Raw genomic sequence first — 21,999 nt, 5'->3', positions numbered from 1 at the left:
GAATTGAGAAATAATGAGCACATGTATTTTTTGTTTATATCACTCGTACATATTTGTCATCAACAACAGTTATCAACAGCAGGGACAGCATGCATTGGAATGACTAGGTTCAAATGCCATTTCCGAGAGCTCCTTGCAGTTGCATTTTTATAGTTCATTTTCATACCATTAGCAATTGTAAAAAGTTGGGTCTCTCCAAATGTTTGTATGCCCTGTACATCTTGCCTTTTTCTACAGTTGATGTTCATGCGTGTACGAAGATTGTGAGAACGAACCAAGAAGATTGTGTAGAGAAATCGAATGAATAACTGTCATACCATAAATCGTGCAGGGGACATAATATAATCCTCCTAGTACACATAACATGTCATGCCACTGTTGTGCTGTACGTATCTCAATACAGATTTCAAACGTTCATTTGTGTTTGTCCAGAAATGGGACCTGTTATACAGTGTGTTACACATGACATGAATAATGCCTGCAAAAGGAGAAGCTCTGTAAAAGCAATGTGATGAAATATGAGATTGGGTCAGGTAAATGTAAATAAAGTACTAGACAACAAAACTATTTCAGAACGACAAAAGTGGCTGCTTTGTTTACCTCGCTCCATATTGTTGTAATTAGTACGTCACAGCTCGCGAAATTAAATTTTCCAATTCAGACGTGCAGACATACAAGTCTTGCTTTAGGATTCTGATGAAACCCAAGCTTCCTTCAAAGTCTTCTAGCTACTGACTCTCTCTTTACCGGACCAGGATCTGCTGGCTTTCCCATGAAGTGAGCGTTTCCAGCATACACTGAGCACACCGATCTGTCCACGAGCGCAAGGTTCTTCCCAAACGTGGTCGGTCGAGCATGACGTGGAAATTTGCCGAAATGTATGCGTTGCTAACGTAAGCAAGTGTAGCCTCAACTGACGAATAGAACTAATAACAACTGGTCTAGGTGCGCGCGAGGGCGAAAATCGAGCACAAATAGTACGACACACAGGTGCTATTTCTCAAACACAAGTTCTGTCACGAATTCCCGCAGCACCGATACTCTACACACGCACACAGAACCGCCAACACAGACCAGAAAACCCAAGAACTCAAGCTCAAGCCAACCAAACACTGTCAAATCGACGAAAAACCTGAGACAAGGAGCAAAAAGGAACACACAGAACACGACGCAGCAAAACCGGCATGTTGCCGCGTCAGAATGCCGTCACTTCCGCTTGGAGAACGCGTGTTTGTTGTTTTTACTTTTTCCTCCTTTCACACCTCCTCCCTCGACCTCAAGTGTGCGCCGAAAACCGCCTCCCTGTGTGAAATTTCTGATTTCCTAGTACACATAACATGTCATGCCACTGTTGTGCTGTACGTATCTCAATACAGATTTCAAATGTTCATTTGTGTTGGTCCAGAAATGGGACCTGTTATACAGTGTGTTACACATGACATGAATAATGCCTGCAAAAGGAGTAGCTCTGTAAAAGAAATGTGATGATTTCCGCAGATTCACATTGGGGAAGTGATAAACAGTTCGCTATTAGGGAGCCAGTATATTTCTGGACTTCACTAAACCCACGTTGAACGTGAGTTTTGCTTCCTTCGACTGCAAAGCATTTGCTAGGCCAGTACAGACTTCCTGAGTGTGATTCGTGTTCTGTGCTGCGTGCCGAGAATGCTGAACGTTTTGCTCCCGTCTGCAAGAACACTTCAGCATGCAGTTCCAATGTTTCAAACCACAATTTTCCGAAAGGCGAAAGAGAAATCTATTGACTGCAACAATCGGTTACAACTCCGACTGGGTGCCACCTTCGAAAGCAGTGATTTGATCTGTTCATCTGGCTCATACGAATGTTACGGAAGCAATGCGCAACTTGTTTCACAAGAAGCCGAAGGTGTCTCGTCCGGGATGCTGTGCCAACCTTATCTGCAGCAGGAGATTGCAGGGGCAGGACTAGGCAGATAAAGGTAAGACACGTAATGTTAGACAGTCATGCGGTGCAAATTGCATCACGTAGAAGAGAAAAATACGCTATCTGTCAGTTACTGCTTCATCCTTTAGAGATTACGCCCCAGTGGGTGTATTCTCAGTACAGATTTGGAATTGCCTTATTTGTTAAATGATTTCGCAGGCATTCTGGCACCACCGAAAAGCTTGCACTCCGCGTCTCAACTATCACCGTCTGGGTTTCAAGCTGAAGGCTGTCACCAGTGCCAACCAGACGCCCCATCAAAGTTAATCTGTTTTTCTTGACGGAACAGTGACACCTGGTACTGAGACATTTCATTTTCTGATTAATCAAGTGCATTCTATCACTTGTGCTCGACTTCTTGTGTTCGTATACCCTTGCTGTTGCTCGCTAGCTTAGAGCAACCATGCCTGAGGTGCTAGCGCTTTCAGAGTACATTTAAGCAGTATCATCGTATCATATGCACAGCGGCACATCTTGTGTATTTTGAGTAAGGTATAAATTCAATGTTGGCTCAGCTGTTGTATTTTGGTCACAACTAAGGTATTCTTCCAGGGCGCTCAAGGGCAGTTCCAGCAGTTTCATGTGTGCAACAGCACATACTTTTTCTCAGTTTTGACTAAGGTAAATCGAAATCTTCCAGTTGATGTCTTTCGGTCATAAATTATGTTTTTCGAGACATTCAAACAGCAGCATGTGTGCAACAGTACATACTTTTTCTCAGGTGAAGTAAGGTAAATCTGTCCGCCGTGGTGTTCTGGCAGTGAAGCAGAAGCTTGTGTTGCATTCAGGAAGCCCACTCATACGGGACGATATCTAAGGTTTGATTCCAATCACCCTACGTGTCACAAGGCTTCGGTGGTTTCGTCCCTTTTTTCGAGAGCTAAGAAGATTTGTTTGTCGGAGAAAGACAGGAAAAAAGAAGAAGCAGCAATCACTTCCGATTTAAAAAAGAACGGATACACAAGTAGCTTTGTTCAGAGACTCGCCCGTCGTCAAGCTTGCGGTCTCCGAAACCGACCACGTCCAAATGACGACCAGCCCTGTCAGACTAGACGAATCACCATGCCATATGTGAAGGGAATCAGCGAGTCTCTGACACGTATACTAGCGAAGGAAGGAATACGTGTGTCTCACAAACCCGTCTCAACAATCGGACACTATATACCGCGGCCGAAAGATCGCCCACCGAAAGAAAAAGCACAAGGTGTAGTCTATAAAATTCCATGCACCAAATGCAGCGCATCATATATCGGCGAGACAAAGAACTTCCCCGAAAGGCTACGGCAACATAAGAATGATGTACGGAAGTCGGACATCGAACGAAGCGCTCTCGCTGAACACTGTCAAGTTCGAGACCATCCTATCGACTTTCAAAACGCCTGCATCATCGACCTTGAGGGTAATCAGATCAAAAGAATGTTTGTAGAGTCCTGGCAGATACAATCCACACCTGGAAACCTTAACCGATCTGTTGGAGCGTTACCCAGCGTATACGTCAGCGGCCTCCGTCACGTGACTGAAAAACAATCCGGCGAATCACGAAATTCGAACCACGGCAAGAACGGTGCTGCCAACGGCCACTACAGTCACCCCTGAGGAAGGAGCCGAACTGGGTCCGAAACGTCGGGTATCCCCGTCCTGTAACTTGGTTGGAGATTTTCGTTACTATCAAAGTGGTATCATGTATACAAAAACTTGTTTTATGCCTTTCTGTAGCTGCTGTACTAATATTGTGAGTACAGAGACATTCCTGCATAACATATCGGAGCATCTTGTGTGCTATTGTTGGTATGATCTGCAGCAGTATATTGATAATGTTAATTATTCAATGACTTCAGATAACATTTACATTTTTACTTCCAGGTAAACCTGTCACGCAGATGGCCTACCCCTTGGTATGCATAGTTCAAGATTGTACCGAAACAATCCACCTGGAGCATTATTCTTCAATTGGCAGTGGCATTACTATCACAACACACCACATACTGCATGTCTATGGTGCGTGTACAATGCATCAAACCTATTCTCAGGTACAGGCCAGCTGGTACGCAATTACAACGTGAAACAACTGACACAGAGACCGTAAAGTCATGCCTTTTCCTCCGTGCCTCGGGTTTCATGTTATTATCCTCACATGCAGCTTAATTCGCCTGTGCTGTGCAGCATGAGCAAAAGCATATATTGTTTGTGGTCACATGACACGGAACATAAATACAGTGAAACCTTCCTATGCTGGACACCCGCGGTGCAGCCGAAGCGTCTCCTACTTATAGAGGTGTCGGAGTTACAGAATATGACGGCAACAAAAAATGGAAGAGATCACAGCTGTGAGAAATGTCCCCCTTCTTCAATTTAAGGTCCTTAGTGGTACCTGGTGGTGGTGCCTGGTAGTGGTACCTCTACCCACTCTTCACTGATAATTATTACTGATTTTAGTATATTCAATTCCGTTCAGATTCTACTCAATGGCATTACCTCTGGAGCTTTTCGAGCAGCAAGGACTTGTCTCTGAAGCGTCAGCCTACTTCTCATAGCTTTGGTGCAGTGCTCGTTCAAAGGCTCTAGACAAACTGAAGACAAGTGCTCACATAAAGAATTACAATGTAGACTGACGGCACTTGTTTTTGGACTCTAAAAACTAAAGCAACAAATGCTGAGACCAGTATAGGGGAAAAAAGGGGCAAATGTCAAGGCCACTGGCTCATTTTGGGTCTTTTTGGTGCAAAGATGGGCGGATATTGAGGTAATTTGGCCAGGGTTTTGTCCGTCTCTGCAGGGAAAACCCTATCCTACTTCCAAGATAGGGAGGTGTCCGACATAGAGAATTTCGTCCCCATGTAGTTTCAGTGGGAGCCTGCCCGTGCAATGAAATCATGGGAAGTTGTCCGAGGTAGGGAGGTGTCCGACTTTGGAGGTTTTACTGTACTATAGAGCATTCTACATCATGCAATCTAACAGTTGTTCACTTTTGGATATTTTAACCATGGAATTTACCCTGCATGCGCCATACCATGTCCAAACACTAACAACTGCTAGAGAGCAGCATGTACTGTTTCCGTATAGCACTTATGGCTTGCGTCCTGTGATCGGAAACAGTGGTGTCTTTTTTTTGCTACAACCAGTAAACTACAGTAAAGATTTAGAAATACTGTGTCATACCATAAAGCACTATGGGTAATGGCAGTTTGAAAAACTGGAAAAGACTGTCATTAGAATGGGGGACATGTTCTACGATGAAATTTTTTACAGTGTGTGCTGTACCACGTAATGCACTGCAGGCCTACCACAGTATGGTAACGGTCTCAATACTGATTTGCTCAAAAAAGGAATGTGTACGTTTCTTGTACTAACTTCCCCTTATGCATAGTAGTAGAAAAATGTTTTCAGCCAATGGGGAGGGAGAGGACATCATTCTGGAGTCTCGTTGACCTACAATGTGTCGTGTGTGAAGGTCATTTTGAAGAGTGTAGATGGTACAAGACTGTGTTCCCACATTCTTGGCAGTGTTGACTAATAACCATAATAAAGTAGAGGGTACATTTGTTGCTTCATATATTTGTGTCATGGCAAAGTATGTAGAGATACATCTGTCTCAACATGCAGGTGACAAAACTGCTTTTTATGCTTAAACTATGACAAATAGTTGTCTGTTCAGCACCACTAACCATGTGCCGGCCTCCATGACATGTCTGTGACATTCCAAAGTGATTAACATGTCCCATAGATGTGTGCAATGCTGAAGATGACTGTGTACCTTCTATGGATTCTTGATTCAAGAAAAGTACTGTGTGATTTGCTAACAGCGCCTGGCTGTACCTCCACAATTCTACATAAAAATATGTAAAGTTTGCCGAAGGAAACACCATGAAGGTTCATAGCGAAAAACCCTGAGACGAGGGATAGGAAGGGACATACACAATGTCTCAACATAGCGTGTTTATGTCCCTTCTTGTATCTCCTCTTCAGGTCTCGCCATCATGGACACTATCACCAGCTCGCTTGCTGTTGAACCGTTCTTTCAACGATAAGGGTCACTTTCATGGACTGGATGGCAGCCAACATGCTGTCAATAAAAAGAATAACGGAAGAAGCTCAATATGATCCTTAGGCTGTGCGTGGTCATTGCTTTCTGACAAATGGTGACTTCGAATTTCAGGACAGTGCCTGCAGTGGTAGTATTCTTGCGTTCTCACCCTTGACGCCCATTGAGTGTCATCGGTCACCTGTAATCTGCTAATATGCACATAGCTAAAACAAAGTATATTTGTATTTCTTTGAATACAGTTGGTACAGCACATTGTTTTTTTACATGTTCTTTGGAAAGTATAAATAAAAAATTCTCTACTCTGCAAGTCTCCTGTCAGCTCTACAGAGCAGCTTCGAATTTCACTAGAAGCCACTTGTGAAACCTAGACAAAACTAGTGGTGAAGGTCCATATAGGTCATAGATAGATACTATTATTATTATTAGATCATAGGTCAGGCTTAGGTCCTGGTTGGTAGCAACGCATTTGAATCTTATTAAAAATTGGTGCAGGAGGTGACCAACGTAACTAAATACACCAACTGACTCTCACAAATTTTGTGGTGTTATACTTTTGAAACAACATTAATATGCAGCAGTGGTCTTTTCTCCTTTGTTCCTTTTAACCTAGAAATATTAGGTCTTCGGCATCACCAGCCTTAGTTGCTGAGCATGCAGTTATTTACGTTGAGCACTGCAGTTTCATATTTGTTTCTCTGGACAAGCAAGCCCGCTTCCCCATTTTGATAAGAGTCTTTCAGCTTTGACAGGGCATTTGTGGACAAGGAAAACATTTGGACTATTGTGTATTTTGCTATGAAGTGCACCGTACAAGGCAGAGGACACCATCACCCATTTCCACTAAGGTTATTAAATTTGTGATAAAATACATATGCCTTTTGTCACTGATTATATTTGGTGGCAAAGTTAATTGAGTGGCAGTTGTGCAATTTTAAGCACATGTTTAAAAAAAAATAGGATATGGGTAGTGCTGACTGGTTGAACATGTGGAGTACCCAATATAATAATTGGGGGTATACGTCGCGAGACAACTGAGTGTGGAATACACAGCACAGTGTAATGTTCCTTATTCTGGCAATGTTAGCATGGTTCAAGAAGTGGGAAATGTTGCACTACCCTTAATAACATCTGTTGGGCCCAGCAAACAGGGTACACATACCCTGATCTGAAGACACTATGCCTAACTCAAAAGCAATATGAGATCGACCCGTACGTGTTTATTTGCGAAACTATTATGAATGAAATATGGCCTGTGTGGTATAGGACAATGCGCACACTCAAGTAAACATGCAAAAAATACGTATAAGGGCTCTCGACCTACATGCCGCGATGAGCTCTACGAGATAAACAACACACTATAAAACTACATCCCACACTTTTTGTTCCGGGCAACTCTAATGAGCACTTTCATATAACCGACGAATGGTTCAACGAATGCAGTTCGAGTGGTCACGATACATTCCTACGTCGTTCATTGCAGTCGCGCTATGATGCTGCACAATATATGTATCTCGTGTAACAAGCCTGGCAATCGCACGATGTGCATGGGCAGAAATACGGCCTTCTTTCTTTGAAGACCAGTCCTCTGCAGGTATATGCTCAAACGATCACCAAGTCTCACGTTGTTGCTCAATCGCTCCCATTCCTGCACTTGTAGTAAAAGCAGAAAACGGGTTGACGTGAATGGCAGCTGAACGGTTGAACTGCGAAGTTCTCGAGCACATAATCACAATTTCACGCCGAAAATGATGTTGACGTGAGTTCGCGGTTGTTGTTTCCATCGTTCAATAGTTCTCGGGATTACCTCGGACGAAACACTCATCGTAGCCGGCGGCCATAACTGGATTTCCTCGCAAACGGGAGAAGACGCCAGGGAAGTCAGAGAAAGCCTCAGCTTTCATCCAATCAGACGCACGATTCTCTATCTACGTAGATGGAGCAGGTTTATCCCATCTACGTCACAAAAATGGCTGCGCCCATGGCTTGTTTTGGTTTCTTTATGAATTAATTTTCGTAATAGGAAGACAAAATTGAGAAACGAAGGTGCGTTTCGGGGGCAGTTGGATGTGCTGGTTTTGAATATCACAACCGTTTCAACACATCGGGAAATCGGCGTAGCTGACCTTTAAGCATTGTCTGGACGGAGTAAGCAGTCGGAGTACAGGGGAGTGGGAATATAGTGCATGGGGGTAACTTTCAAGTGGGGAGGGTAAGAGGAAGTAGCCAACTTATAGGGGGAGTAAGAATTCCAGGCAAAGGAGTAAGTTCTAAGTGTGGAGAGCAACACAGCAAAAAGGGAGTAAGAGGAGGGAGTAAGAATTCTGGGCGACGAAGTAAATTTCAAATTTGAGGAGTAACAGAAATTAAATGGAGTAACTTATAGGGAAGGGGGAGTAAAAGTGAGCAGTTACTCCCCCGTTACTCCCCGTTTTTTTCAGAGTTAAGCTGCAGGATGTGCGTGATGTCTTTCCGTGCTCTTCAAACCGCGGGGAATATCCTGCAGCAGAGTCACAAGCTATCCCTTCGCAAACGGCAGGACCACTGGTGTCGTCTGCTATCAGCATCATGCCTTTTCGCGCTCTGCTAACCGCGTGGAATATCTTGCAGTTCAGTCAGAAGATATTCTGTAGCAGACGACAGCACCAGTAGTGTCGTCTGCTATGCGAGTCATGCCTTTTCGCGCTCTTCTAACTGCGCGGAATATCCTGCAGTTCAATCAGAAGATATTGCGTAGCAGACGACAGCACCAGTGGCGTCTTCTGTTATACACCCGCTCCAACTCCCAATATCTCAGCGCCGTGGGAGTGTTCAACATAAAACACGGCACAACTTCAATTCCATCAGCAATTTTTTGTGTACTTTTTCTTCCACTAAAATACTCTAGGGGGATGTCCCTCGTGTGGATACACGGTTATAGTGCTTAAAAACTCCATGGATTAATTCAGATGGCACCCGGATTAAATTGAATAGCATCTGGATTTTTTCAGATGGCGCCCGGATTAAATTGAATGGCGCATGGATTATTTCAGTGGCACTTGGATTAAAATGGGCGGGAAAACCTGTAGTATATGAGCGTATGACACAATGCAAGCAGATATAACGTTTGCGGAACCCTTGGCACGGAATCGCCACAAGACAAATATCGCTCCGAACCGAGAGATCACCTCTGATGTAACTAACCTGCAGTACTAGAATAGGTGAGTGCTCCATTCCTCCAGCAATTCCGTGCCCCCCATTTGATCTCACTTCACAAATAAAAGCTCCTAAAAAACTCTCCAGTTCACGAGAAGCAGTCATGTGGAAAACGCAAGGGAAACAAAAACCGATGCTCCTGTTTAATCTCTATGGCGCTGCATCATGGTTCGGAATCAAGGCATTCCCATTCGCACTTAACGCTCGTCAAGCACTTTTCTTATTATGAGGATTGGCCCCACAGAAGTTTAGCTACATACTTCCTCAGTACAACGCTGAAAAGGACATTTATTCCATCCTGTCACCGACTGTTCACTCTGTCACGTCGAACGTCTGCTACCTCACTGTCTTGGGAGAGAGTGTCAAATGTTCCCACAACACTTCTGCATGATTGGGTATGGCGTTCCACAACGCCCTTTGAAATCGTCGAAACCAACTTCCCACAGGGCAATGCATCGAGCACCATGGCGCCTTCTGATCATCTTAACGATGTTCCTTAAGTTCGTTGGACCGTGATACCCCACCCACTGATTGCCTTTCACTGAGAAAGTTCCGAACGTATCTGTGTTAATCAACGACCAGTTCGCAGAGCATATTTCATTGTACGCCAATATGCCTGGTGATCTGGTGAACTTTCCCGGAAGCCCTGGTCCTAGCGCTGCCGCTCCTACATGCGAATGGTCCTTCCTTCTCAATGTATATGACAAGCCATAAAGAGGCAGCACGAAGCACGCTTTGTCGAAGTGCTTTTTTCCAATTTCAGATCGCACGGCTTTGGGAAAGAGCGTTACGTCTTCGTTCGTCACCGGGAATGTCGCTCTTGGAATAGAGTGGTTGTGCTCACTGAACATGTTGAACAGGAGAAAGTCGGAATGCTCTGCCAAGCGAGTAACTTCGAATGCTAACCTACGAATCACAGCTTGATGTGGTAAAGTCACAGCGACTATTAAATGCATTGGTGTGAAGCGGTTCTTGAGGTCTATTACAAGTTCAGTGATCTTCGCACGATCTGTCTTACGCGGAAGCAGCCAGTTGAGAACAACGCCGTGAAACTTATTTAACATGACCCAGTCCACCGCGTTTTGGGCGAAGGTTCGCATTACTCCGCCATCAGAAATCATGTCGTACAATAATCTCCAGTCATCTCCAGTCTCACCGAGACCAGCAAGGACCTTCAGATTGGAATTGCGTGCTTTCAGGGCAACGAACTTTTCAATTCCACCCTGACCAATGTCAAACGATTTGTCTCTTAGTCGCACACGGAAGGACTCGTCTACACCGACGGAAGAGTAGATGGCATGCGTGCACAAGTGGACCGGAATATGGTGGATAGAGAGTGGTTCTTGCCTACGGTACGATGTGCGGTTAAAGAAGCAGAATACGAGCTGGTTATTCGGTCCTGATTTTCCAAGTTCACTCTTTTCATTGCTTGGTTTGAACGTCCCAGAAGAGATACTTGTTGTAGTGATCGTCGTATCAGTTTTACTACTTTGACTTCCATGAGATGTCGTCAAGACTGATTGAACGGAAATGACAGATGGAGCTATTCCTGCGTTGTACGTGGCGTTGTTGATAACACAATCTGCAACGGAAGGCCCGCTTTGGTAAATGATTCGCTCTATGGGAGGAGGCACTTCCCTATTTCCAGTAACATGGAAGAAGAAAAGCATGCCTAGAAGGAACATAGCGAAGACCACGAAGATGCAGAAACTGACGCGCGTCAAATACAGCATCGTGTTGGTCTTGGTCATCTCGTTCTTGTAGTAGTCAAGGACACGATCTTCTCTTCCATCCGATTGCATGGGGGCGTCGGACGTTGAGTTGATTGCGGACGCCGCCTTCATTGATGAGCAAGGACCGGTAGAACAGAAACCTCCGTTTCAAAACATGCCCGTCAATTGAAAGCGCGAGGGCTCGCGCCCAGATGAGCGTACCTAAAGGGGGGCTATTGTATATGGTCAATTTGAAAACTAAAATGTGATTTTATTCACGAGAACGTGACAGCCGTCTTTAAAAGTGAAGTCAAAGTGTGAAGTGAAGTTAAAAGTGAAGTCAGGTGTGCCATGTGCAGTGGATACAATAAATGTAGCGGTGACGATACGCACAAGGTAATATATGCACGGATGAATGTCAGATAGATTTCATCCCAATCGTCATCGTAAAAAAAGTTGTTTCTCGCACAGCAACATTTTGCTGGAGGCTGTCAAGTATTCCTTCTCCTCGAGAGACCTAGAACGTAGAATCTGCCGACTTCCCCTATTGGCCGCTGTTCTGGCTGCTGTTGTTAACGCCATTATTGTTAACGGTATGGTAGCGTTAAAAGGTTCACCTGTCATAGCGTAGGTGTACTTTTTGGAACGCGCATCAAGCGAGTAACGCATTCCAGGCATAGCATTCTGCTCGTTCAAGAACCGTCAGTAAAATACGAAGCGAACATTTAATATGCCTCTTCAGCTACACCTGCCAAGCTACTTTGAAGAACTTTGAACCTGTACGTTTCCATCGCTTCCTTGGCTGCGTCATGGACTCCGATCTGCGCTCGACACGCTACATTAAGCATCTTGAAGCCAAAGTGCACCTATGGCTCCCTTGTATTCAGCATCCTTCTGGCTCAGGATGGGTCAGTAGTCAGCGCTCCCTTCACGCAGTTCGACTGTGCTTTACAAACAGCACAAGGTCTCCCCAACATCACTAAACACCCTTCCCTGCTCGAAGTCTTCGTCGCTGCCTTGGAGTTCCAAGAATGTCTGAAACACGACAGGTTCTGACTGAAGCTGGTGAATTCCCGATTGAGGTTCTACGTGAACGTGAAACAGCTCGGCACTACCTCTGTTTGCGTGCACACAATCGCCGTCACCCGCTCCTTAATAAAAATTCGAAACCGCCCTGAAAGCGACTTTTATCGAATGGCGCAGAGGACACGCCCGAGCCTCACTGGTTTTGTAGCTAAGGAAGTAACACCGCCGGAAACCCCTTGGTCTCTACAGGTACCGCCCGCATTCGTAAATCTTCCGAATCGTTGGGTGCGAAGAAACCAAGTTCCCACTCCAGTCCCTCGAGCCCATTTTTAAACTCTGGTAGAAGATAAATTTTCAACTTCTGCAGCAGTACACACGGATGGCGCTTCGAGAAATCTGAACTCTGCCTCGGCATTCGTAATGCCATCAGAAGCCGTAGTGTAAGTACGATGCCTTTCGCATCCAACCTCATCAACAACTATAAAACTCTATGTCACACTATTTTTTCTGCAGCACATCGTTGATTTTACCCCCCGAGGATGAACAGTGTTTACTGACTCAAAATCTGCACTGGAAGCTATTAGAAACATAGGCACACGTGGCTCGTCCGCACCCCTAGTGCCGGATGTGTTAATGGCTTACCAACTTGTGTAAGAAGCAGGGCATTGGTTGTTCTCCAGTGGGTTGCAGCCCATCGTGGGGAATGAACAGGCTGACAACGCCGCAGAAGCAGCTCTGTCATCTCGGCGACGGGCGAGTATTGCACTGCTGGGAGGAGACTGTCGTTCCATTCTTCGACGTCTCGCGACACCCCTGGATTCCTGCCAATGGACAAATGACATCCCCCCTCCCAAACTATGCTAGGAAGAGTTGATCCAACGCTCGTTTCCCGGATGCCACGAAACACCTCTCGTCCAGACGCTGCATTAATTCATGAATGCGACTCAATGTGGCTTTTACAGCTCAATGGGTTACAGCATGAGACAATAAACTCTCACAGGCACCGTCACTGCGGTGATCTGGAAGATCTACAGCACATTCATCTTCATTGCCCACACTACCAACCTTCCCGAACCACACTTTTCGGGTCTTCCATTCAGCTGGACTCTTGCCCCTCTCTTTGTCAAAATTGCTTGGTCAATGGCCGCATCTAGCGCACCGACGCTCTGCCCTCAAAGCACTTCCGACCTTTTTATACACCGTATGACTCATTATTCCATCACACCACCCCAGTAATGGGGTGGGCTGTCGCCCCTGGCGATGAACCTCAAATCACCATAAAATAAAGTTGTTGTTGCTCAGTAGCATACCAAAGCATAGCCTCTCCATTCCTGCTCAGTATCTTGTTCAAGATGTAACGCTACGTAATAACTAGGGTGTCCAGTTTTCGACTTTTATCCGAAAAAAACCCGAAAAACGTACGCCGGTAAAATTTGAAGCAATTCACCTCGTGGTGACGCGCCCTTAAGCGGATCGCGAGGAGTCTGAGTTGGAGATTGTCCGGTGGGAAAATTCCTTGGTTTCGCTGGTCCCGCTGTAAGCTTCTTTCTGTTTGATCCGCAATCGTGATTTGATTCCAATTGCGGTCATCTTATTTGTTACCGCCTGTGATGATACTGAAGGGCAAAATTCCTTTTCCGTTTCCACCGAACAAGTAATAAAAAAATATCTAGGCGTGTCCGTAAGCAGCAAGGCGCCTTACCTCCATGCATACCGTCTGTTCGTCAGGCAAACAAGGGTTAGGCCTTGTAACAGGAAGGCTCATGTTATGCTCCATGGGATATCAGATAGCCCCCCAAAATAGCACATGGAACATGTCTTCCATCAACGAAGAAAAGGCTACTACACAGGCAGCACACGAATATTGGCCCACTATTGGACCAATGTGGGATGCCAGGTTCTCCAATACTTGTCCCATATGGGTTCAAAAAGGAAAGGGCAACCAGGAACCCTATTGGCTGCCTATATTGGCAAGCACTGCACATATAGCGCCAATTTTCCCGTGATAACGCCAACGATGTGTCCGTGTAATAATACAGCATTATGCGATATAATATTCACCACTACCAGTAATAATATTTATGTCGTATTTTTCGTTTCTTTTTCTGCTGATCTTTTAAGTGGTCTACGTTGCATCGCGTTACGAAAACAACATTGCCATACCCGTCTTGCTGAAGGATCCGTGCAGACCCAAGAACTACCAATGGCAAACATCCCTCAGAAACCTTCATTGGGATTGCGTTACCTTATATGACCCCAAAACTTCCAACCTGCTCCTAGAGTACAAGGGAGCGAAACGCTTTCGTGACGATGACGGACATACTCCTCAGCGACTGGTGGTGGTGGTGGTGGTGGTGATGTTGAAAGGGCTTGCCGTTGTCGGCCTCACGTATGTGGGCAACGTCACGACTGACGCCCTGGGGAAATGTGCGTCCTGGGCCGACTTCTAGGAGAACTGTGCCGATATATGTCTGACCCCGGGATTCGAATATGTCTAAGTACCCGGGATTCGAACCCGGGTACCTCCTCAGCGACTCGCACTGCCTCTGTAGTAACTTGAAAGCACCTATAGCGTTACAGAACAGACATCCCTTCCTATCAAGCATTGTGTTTTTTACTTGTCCTGCCGCTTCCGTTGTCATTAGAGAAACCAACGACATTTTCGGCCGAATGAAACGTCCTATCCGAGTGCATTTGTTGTAGGACGCGTGATTTCGCTCAATCTACCACGCTCTCAGTCGGTTACCGACTCAGAGCGTGGTCGATTGAGCTCGACACTTTCAATTACTATATGCAAGTTCATTTAATTAACATTTAATTAGCTTTAATTACTTTCAACTACCCTGTAATTACCGAAGGTAACCGCAGGTTACCTGAGGTAATCTTGAATTTCATTTAATTCCCTCTAATTACGTTTACTTGCTTTAATAACTCTCAATTGCCCTTTAATTGACATTAATTACTTTTAATTACATTCAATTACACCCGGTAACCTGTGGTTACCTTCGGTAATCCTTAATTTCATTTAATCCTTCTGTTACATATATCTTACATTCCATGCCCGAGATTCGCGGACACGTCTCCTTAAAGTGCGCTTAGCCTAATAACACGTGTTGTGTAAGTAAGACAACTTTACGTTTTTACACGTGTATAGGTGAGAGGAGGCATAAAACCCGAAAAGAGGGAGGTGGTCAGGAGAGAGCGAACACTTATCACCAGTCGCTTTCTTTTTGATTAGTGATGACGGGCACTGCGTGACGAGCTTGATAAGGATTCTTCAAATGTTTCATCGCTTTCAAATGCCAGACTTCTTTTTAGACGAGTATCCCTGGTACAAATGGGATACTCAATGTCATCTGCAATGCATCCGACACTTACTGTTTTCACTATTATTGCAAGGCGTTTCATTTAAAATGAGTCAAACTTTTTTTTATAAAAATGGTGCATAGCACTTGAACGAGACTTAGTGCGTAATGTTAGTAAGGGTCCAGAGATAGAGATGCGAAGCCCCGGAAATTTTGAAGAAAAAACAGTTTTTTTCGGGTTTTTTCCTCGTCTCCGGGAAAATAGCCCAAAATTTCCAGGTGACAAAATTCAAAAAAGTAAATTTTCGTGCCTTTGATGCGTTCCAACCCGCAAACAGTGACTTAGGTGCCTCTAATCCGCCAACAACCACCAACCTAGCCCTCCGTCTGGCCGCTCCAAGCGATCGCCATCGCTTCCGACATTCACAGAATGTCGGAGTTCTGGTCGGAGTGGACAGGTTGTTCTAATTACCTATCGCTGACTAGACAGCAGTCTCATGGGATGCTCTGCTCTGCATTTATGCCTAGAGTATGAACACTACAAAAGCTTCTAGCTCATTGTATGCTGTGGTTTGGCCGGCAATGCTTCGACTCAGCAGTAACCACATTTGTTTCCATTTTTCCAATTTGTCAAGAAAAAAAAACGAAAGAAAACCGCTTTTTTTCGAGAGAGAGATTAAAAATTTTCGGAAATTTTGCATGTCTATCCAGAGATACTCGGTCTATTTTTGTTTTGTTTCCTCGCTAATTAATCAATTCGTTAATTGAAATTAATTGATGATACTTTTAACTGCAGGGACTATAGCAAAACTATCAATGGCGGAGTTGTAGAGGGGAAAGGGGGTCTTCGATTTTCTTATCGGTGATTATGTACCTACTCTCAGTCTTTTTTCCCCCGGCTTAAAAAAAAGCGCGCCAGAAATTTCGAAATACCGCACGACAGCAGCACAAACGCGCACAGAAACAAGTTATCTCTTCGTTCGTTCAAAATGTATAGATCATTTTACTGTTTACAAACCAGACGCTCCATCTGCGCATGCACGGAGTTCGTGTGGGCAAAACATACTGAACGCAGCCGTGCGAATGCTTTCTGCAAGTGCAACATCGGCTGTGTTGCACTGCTACAGCGCTATCGACTGTCTCCTTCCACAATACCCGAACAATTTAGAGCTATCAAGGACTCAGACAACTGTCGCTACAAGACCACGTTCTTTATGAACGGCATACAATATGACGATCTCTTTGCACTACACATCGACAACTGGACAGCCCAGCCACAAAACATGCCGCCGATCACAATCACATTGTAGTTTATCTATTATTTTCGCCGAGACATTTCACTGCCGATACTGTGCAAGCCTACAGGTCACTGGACGCACACAATTGCTTCACCTTAGGAAAGCCGTTTGATCGGGGCGTTTCTGAAAACAACGCTGATTTGCTCCGGTGCCCTGGTTCATGTTAGCATCGTTTATTTGTACACAGGTATCGTGAGGGAATCTCACAAATGCGATGTCAGAGAATATTTCTGTTTGTCTGATTAAAACGATTCCAACACGCAAAAACGATTCATAGTCAAACGCTTTCTTCGTTCTGCGTTGCGCACAAACATATGAAAAGTGCATGAAAGAACCTGGACCGAAGCTCAGACCGAAGAAGAAGCTCAGACAGAGGAAGCCCTGGACCGGCAATCCAGAAGATGTTGGTTCGAGTACTACAGCTGGCTAACCTTTTCAGTGACGTTCATCTTTCGTCTTTCATATGAAAAGTTATTTCCACCTCTAATCATATGATGAAAAGTTGAAAGTTCGACATTTTCTGTCTGCCTCTGTGTTGCTTTCGACGTCTTGGCTGATGGCTCTCTAAACCTGTCTCTGCGTCAGATTTTTACTCGACTAGTATGACTAGTACATTCCTGCCAAATTTCTGAGCAAACCCTGCATGGCCGATTTGTAATATGAGTGATATAAGTGCCTTCAAACGGACCGGTAGGCTTGGTGATCTTCCGAGTGAATTCGAGCATATACAGGGTGTCCCAGAAAACGTGTCACTGAAAAAACTACCCCATCTAGAATCATGCCGTCAACGGCATTTGTCCTAACTAGGTTTTTGCCACCTCATGATGTGTATGTCCTGTAACCTAAATTTAATTATGTAAATTTTTGCGAACTGAACTCGGAAATTTGCCAAGTAAAGGTCACTTTTTTGCCCCATCAACATGAAGAGCGTGCCGAATTACCTCAAATTTATGATAATTGAGAATGATATTCAGGATCCATTCTATCGAGAGAAATAGCCGAACATCATGCTCTACGGAGCTCGCAGAGGATAGCGCGCGGATACTTTTTGAGCGCAATCGCTGTCAGTCAAAGGAGGTTGGAAACCTAGTCCACAGAGTGATAGTAGAAAAAAGTGAGAGTTCCTGAAATTGGGAGAGGGAAGGTATGTTCCCAGCCGAAGCCGGACGCGATGAGCAATGTCTGTGTTATCTCTTTCTACCACGCCGGTGTGGGCTGGGTTTCCAACCTCCTTTCGTCGGACTGACAATGATTGCGCTGAAACATTGGTCGCGCACTATCCTCTGGGAGCTCCGTAGGGCATGATTTTCGGCTATTTTTTCCGATACGATAGCTCCTCAACATCCCTGTCAATTATCGTTAAGAGGGCATACCAGCTCTCCGTACCAATGTATTTCCCATGGAACAGTTTTTATGCTTTTTCTCGGTAACCGCCGCGCAGATTTTGACGCGGGTGGTTTCATCACAAAGAGGAAGACGAGATGAAGAGAATTATGCAACTAGATTTATCATACATGTCATATGTATTTTACAGCGACGTCACGAATGCAAAAAAATACACAATTTTTCTCCTCCCTCTTTGAACAGGTTTTTATTATACTTCTATACCCATTTCGAAAAAAAACTTTCCATTTACTTTCTCTGGAAATATTTCAGGAATCGATAGACATAAAATTTATATGTCTACCACTTTCTGTTTTTATAAAAAAGCATGAAATGTGAGTACGGATAAATACCGCCTCAAAGCCCCGTAAACCGCGTCATTCTGTGTCGCCCTCTAGCCGTAGGATAGGAAAAACCGCGCGGAACATTTTGTCCCTATCCATCCGCCGACCATGCGGCGCGCACGCGCACCGTAGTGCTCCCTCTCTCCACTTTACTTTCATGGACAGCTGACTTAGGGCATGGCCTTGGAGACCAGAACAGAAGCTTACTTAGCTGCTCGTAAAGGGATTATCGTCAGTCAGCATTGTCGGGGGGGGGGGGGGGGGAACGTTGGGTAGACGAGCCAGCATTGTCGCGGCCCGTGTAAGAAACCACCGAGACTATGCCGAGACCAATAAACCTCTTCTTTTTTCGGTGCACTTATAGAGAAGTGAGATGAGTTCATTAGCTTCACATGAAAAGTCAATTTGCTCGATTTTGCCGTTTCGGGGTTGTGCTTACTCAGTCAACTGTCTCATAAAGCTAACGAGAATCTCTCGTATTTACGGTTAGTGGAAGGCCGACTTCACAAACATTCCAGTAACGTTCAACAGGACTGCCCTATAATCGACGTAAACAACAAGATTTGGCCGAGGCAGACCACACTTAGGGACGAGAAGAGAATGGGAGGGAGAGAATAGGAATAGCGTGGTTGATTGTCCGTCCCCCCCCCCCCCCCCCCGTACTTGAGGCACTTAATGACTCATGGGAACGGCGTGCTGGTGTCGTGTAGAGGTAGCATATCTGACCGGAAATCAGAAGACCCAGGTTCGATTCCTGGCGTCAGCGCCTCTTTTCCCTGAGTTGTTGCATTTATTGCCCTGTAATGTTCGTAATGTTGAAACAGCCAGCAAGCGGATTACACACAGATAAATGTTTCTTAGGATAACGGCACTTAGAACTGCAGCTTTATTTGGTGTTTCTTTTTCTTTCTTTTATTGATCGATTTATTTTTATGTTTATCTTTATTATTTCATTTTTTTCATGAACGCTGCACGTGAACCAATAAGAAAAATCGATCAAGCGGCCGCTGCACAATTATTTCCGCCCACGCAATGGGCAACAGTCTTTTCCGGAACCCAAATTCACGTTCGCGAAGCAAGGAAAACCAACGACAGCGACGGGGGAGGGATGATATATTTATTAGACGAAAAGGAAAAAAAAAAACAGGCTAAAGGTCAGCCAAACGGGACGTCGGCTTGCTATTCCGGAAATACATAAATAAATAAATGAAATTAAGAAATAAGAGATAAATGAAACGGACGCGACGGAACAGCACGTTAGTTAGTTGATTGTTAGGTTAGTAAAAGTTCGGTGTTTGCATTTTCATGTTCAGGTTGTCTAAGTGGGCTTTGGAAGTTTCCGCGCAGAAATAGCCAGATAACATTTATTTGCAGTAGTTTAATTTTCAACGGGGAATTCGATCACGTTATTTTGAGATACGGCCAATTTTTCGATACCGGTTCCCTGGATCTTTCGACAATCCTTGCTAGCTGCACGTTGGATGACCCAAAACCTGTACCCGTCTGTCTTTGCACGGCGAACAAAGGGAGGCCTTCTGACGAAGATAAGGAAAAGCTCCGGGTCACTGGGGATTCTCCGCTGAACTAGTGTCTACGCTGAACGAAAGGTCTGGTGTAATGTGAAGTACCCTGTGAAAACCAAGGAGTGTCCAAAAATATAGTACTGAAGTTTCCGGGTAATAATCAGCGCAATTATGAAACGGAAATCGTGCTCCGAGACCTCGTCACGCGTCAAGTTCTTTCATTTTATCTTGTGCATTTATACATAAAGATGGAGTTCAAGGAGTTTTAGGAGCTTCTTTTTACTTTTTTTTTTGAATAGCTGTTGCTAAATGCATTGCATTTTATTAGGCTGATTGAGCCTATCAAAAGGCCAAAAATCATAACGCCGAACTATCAGAAGGCTGAAAATGGAAAGGCCAAAGAGACACAGGGTGAGCACTCCAATGAATGAACACTGAATGGGATGGTGTAGATTATGAAGAAGTTTTGTGGCTATTGTATTAGAAATCAAATAACTGGAATGGATAGTTGGTGCTCGCAAATAGACTAGCAGCGAAGATGAAAAACAATAATCTACAACATGTTTACTACAAAAAGAAAGTGTGTGGTGGGTAAAGTGAGGAAAATTGTGCATTAAAAGCCCCTGAAATATAGATGCAAGTAAGAACTGAAATCTAGACAGCCGATGAAGCACATCGCAGCCGACCGAGTGTTATCGTTCCCTTTGTGGATTTGTTGAAATTGGGAGACATAGGGTTCTTTTTTCTTTTTTTTATGTGTTAATAATGAATAGTTAAATCTACATTCCATTCAACAGGCAACATAAAATGGATATAGTTCGCTGCATTACTTCGCTAGCGATATCGTTCGCTGGATGCTAGCATTTCTCTACTGTCGGTCAGACACAGGTGTTACAGTTGTCCTTACATCTTTTTCTGGGCCGATGTTTATGGGTTATAAAAGCTCTACACCCACTTATTCAGGTGGTTCATTGCGGTTTCATTGCATTGAAAATACGGTTCATCAACATAGAAAGTATTAGACAACAACTACTACATCATTGTCATCGTACATACACTCTAAACTCCTTTTTGGGTGTAATTTGACGATATCCTAACTGACTCCCTTTTTGGTGTATATATACACCCTCTGGCAAAACTACACCCCTCAGAAAGGGTGTTCTCTGAACACCTCTTTTGGTGTAATCTAGCGGTACCCTAACTGACTCCCTTTTTGGTGTATGTCTACACCCCCAGGCAAGACAACAACCTTCAGTAAGGGTGTTATGCCGAGGGCAACAGAAACACAACAGTTAAAATAACAGGCATATTGTTTATTTGGAGTACCTATAATACACTGCATGCACTGCAGTAAGAATTACATAGTCACCGCATACAAAACATAAAAGTGTCCACCAACATGTTGACCAAGATGAAGGTATTACGGTGAGGCCAAGAGAAGTCCTGCCTCTGTAGTGAAAGAAAAAATGAACTGTGAAATTCCTTAATCAAATTAAGGGCGAACCACAAATTACATGATAGTTACGCAGATGGCTGAGGCTAGAGAAGAATTAAGAATATACACAAACACAGCCCTCGTCAACATGCAAGCAGCTCAGGATAGAAAGTAAAGCAATCGATAAATGATGATGATTGAATTTTATTCGCGCAAAAGCAACTCAAGCTATAATACGCCAAAACCATGATAATATTGTGACTAGTTAAAAATCAGACTATTATACTAAAATAACGTAGAAATTAGGAAGCACACAATCATAGTGTAGTTAAAAGACCAATGTCTCTAAAAAGCTGCAATCGGTAAAGGGTCAGCGAAGTGTCGGTAGCGAGACCCGAACCCATACCTCTCTGATATCTGGTCAAGTGTATTACCAATTACACCATTCTGACATCACCAACACACAAAGTTGCCAGGGCCTTGTTCAGAAGACGCGCACAGCCATTGACTCAGCACATCTGACCGGAAATCAAAGGGTTGTGGACTTGTGGTTCCATTGCCCACTACCTCTTGCCTCTTGAGTGGTTGACTCTTGCCAGCTGCTTTACTTGCTGGCACAAATTGCACCAACTTCGTTTGTTACATATAACCCTTGACTTTGCAAAACGGCCACATATGACCGTTACAACGCGACGTGCACTGTTCTCTGATCTAATCCGTGCATTCCACTTTAGGTTCAAACATAATCTCAAAATACCCGCTTCAAAGGCACC

The 21,999-nt window shown here is 44.4% G+C and overlaps 1 protein-coding gene across 1 annotated transcript; it reads right to left on the bottom strand.

The window, feature by feature from the left end:
• Window positions 1-9,468: 9,468 nt before the first annotated feature.
• On the bottom strand, window positions 9,469-11,113 carry LOC135395994 (probable chitinase 10). The gene has a single exon (XM_064627074.1). It carries the CDS (start codon window positions 11,042-11,044, stop codon window positions 9,563-9,565), a length of 1,482 nt encoding a protein of 493 aa, XP_064483144.1. The 5' UTR covers window positions 11,045-11,113; the 3' UTR covers window positions 9,469-9,562.
• Window positions 11,114-21,999: the final 10,886 nt, after the last annotated feature.

This window comes from Ornithodoros turicata, chromosome 5 (assembly GCF_037126465.1).
Source record: "Ornithodoros turicata isolate Travis chromosome 5, ASM3712646v1, whole genome shotgun sequence".
Lineage (NCBI taxonomy): Eukaryota > Metazoa > Arthropoda > Arachnida > Ixodida > Argasidae > Ornithodoros > Ornithodoros turicata.
The sequence above is the reverse complement of the archived record's forward strand: the minus strand, read 5'-3'. Positions and strand labels throughout refer to the sequence as shown.

What these genes read in the sequence shown, in the direction of transcription:
- LOC135395994 (XM_064627074.1), bottom strand. Translation starts at nt 11,044, where the DNA reads ATGAAGGCGGCGTCCGCAATCAACTCAACGTCCGACGCCCCCATGCAA.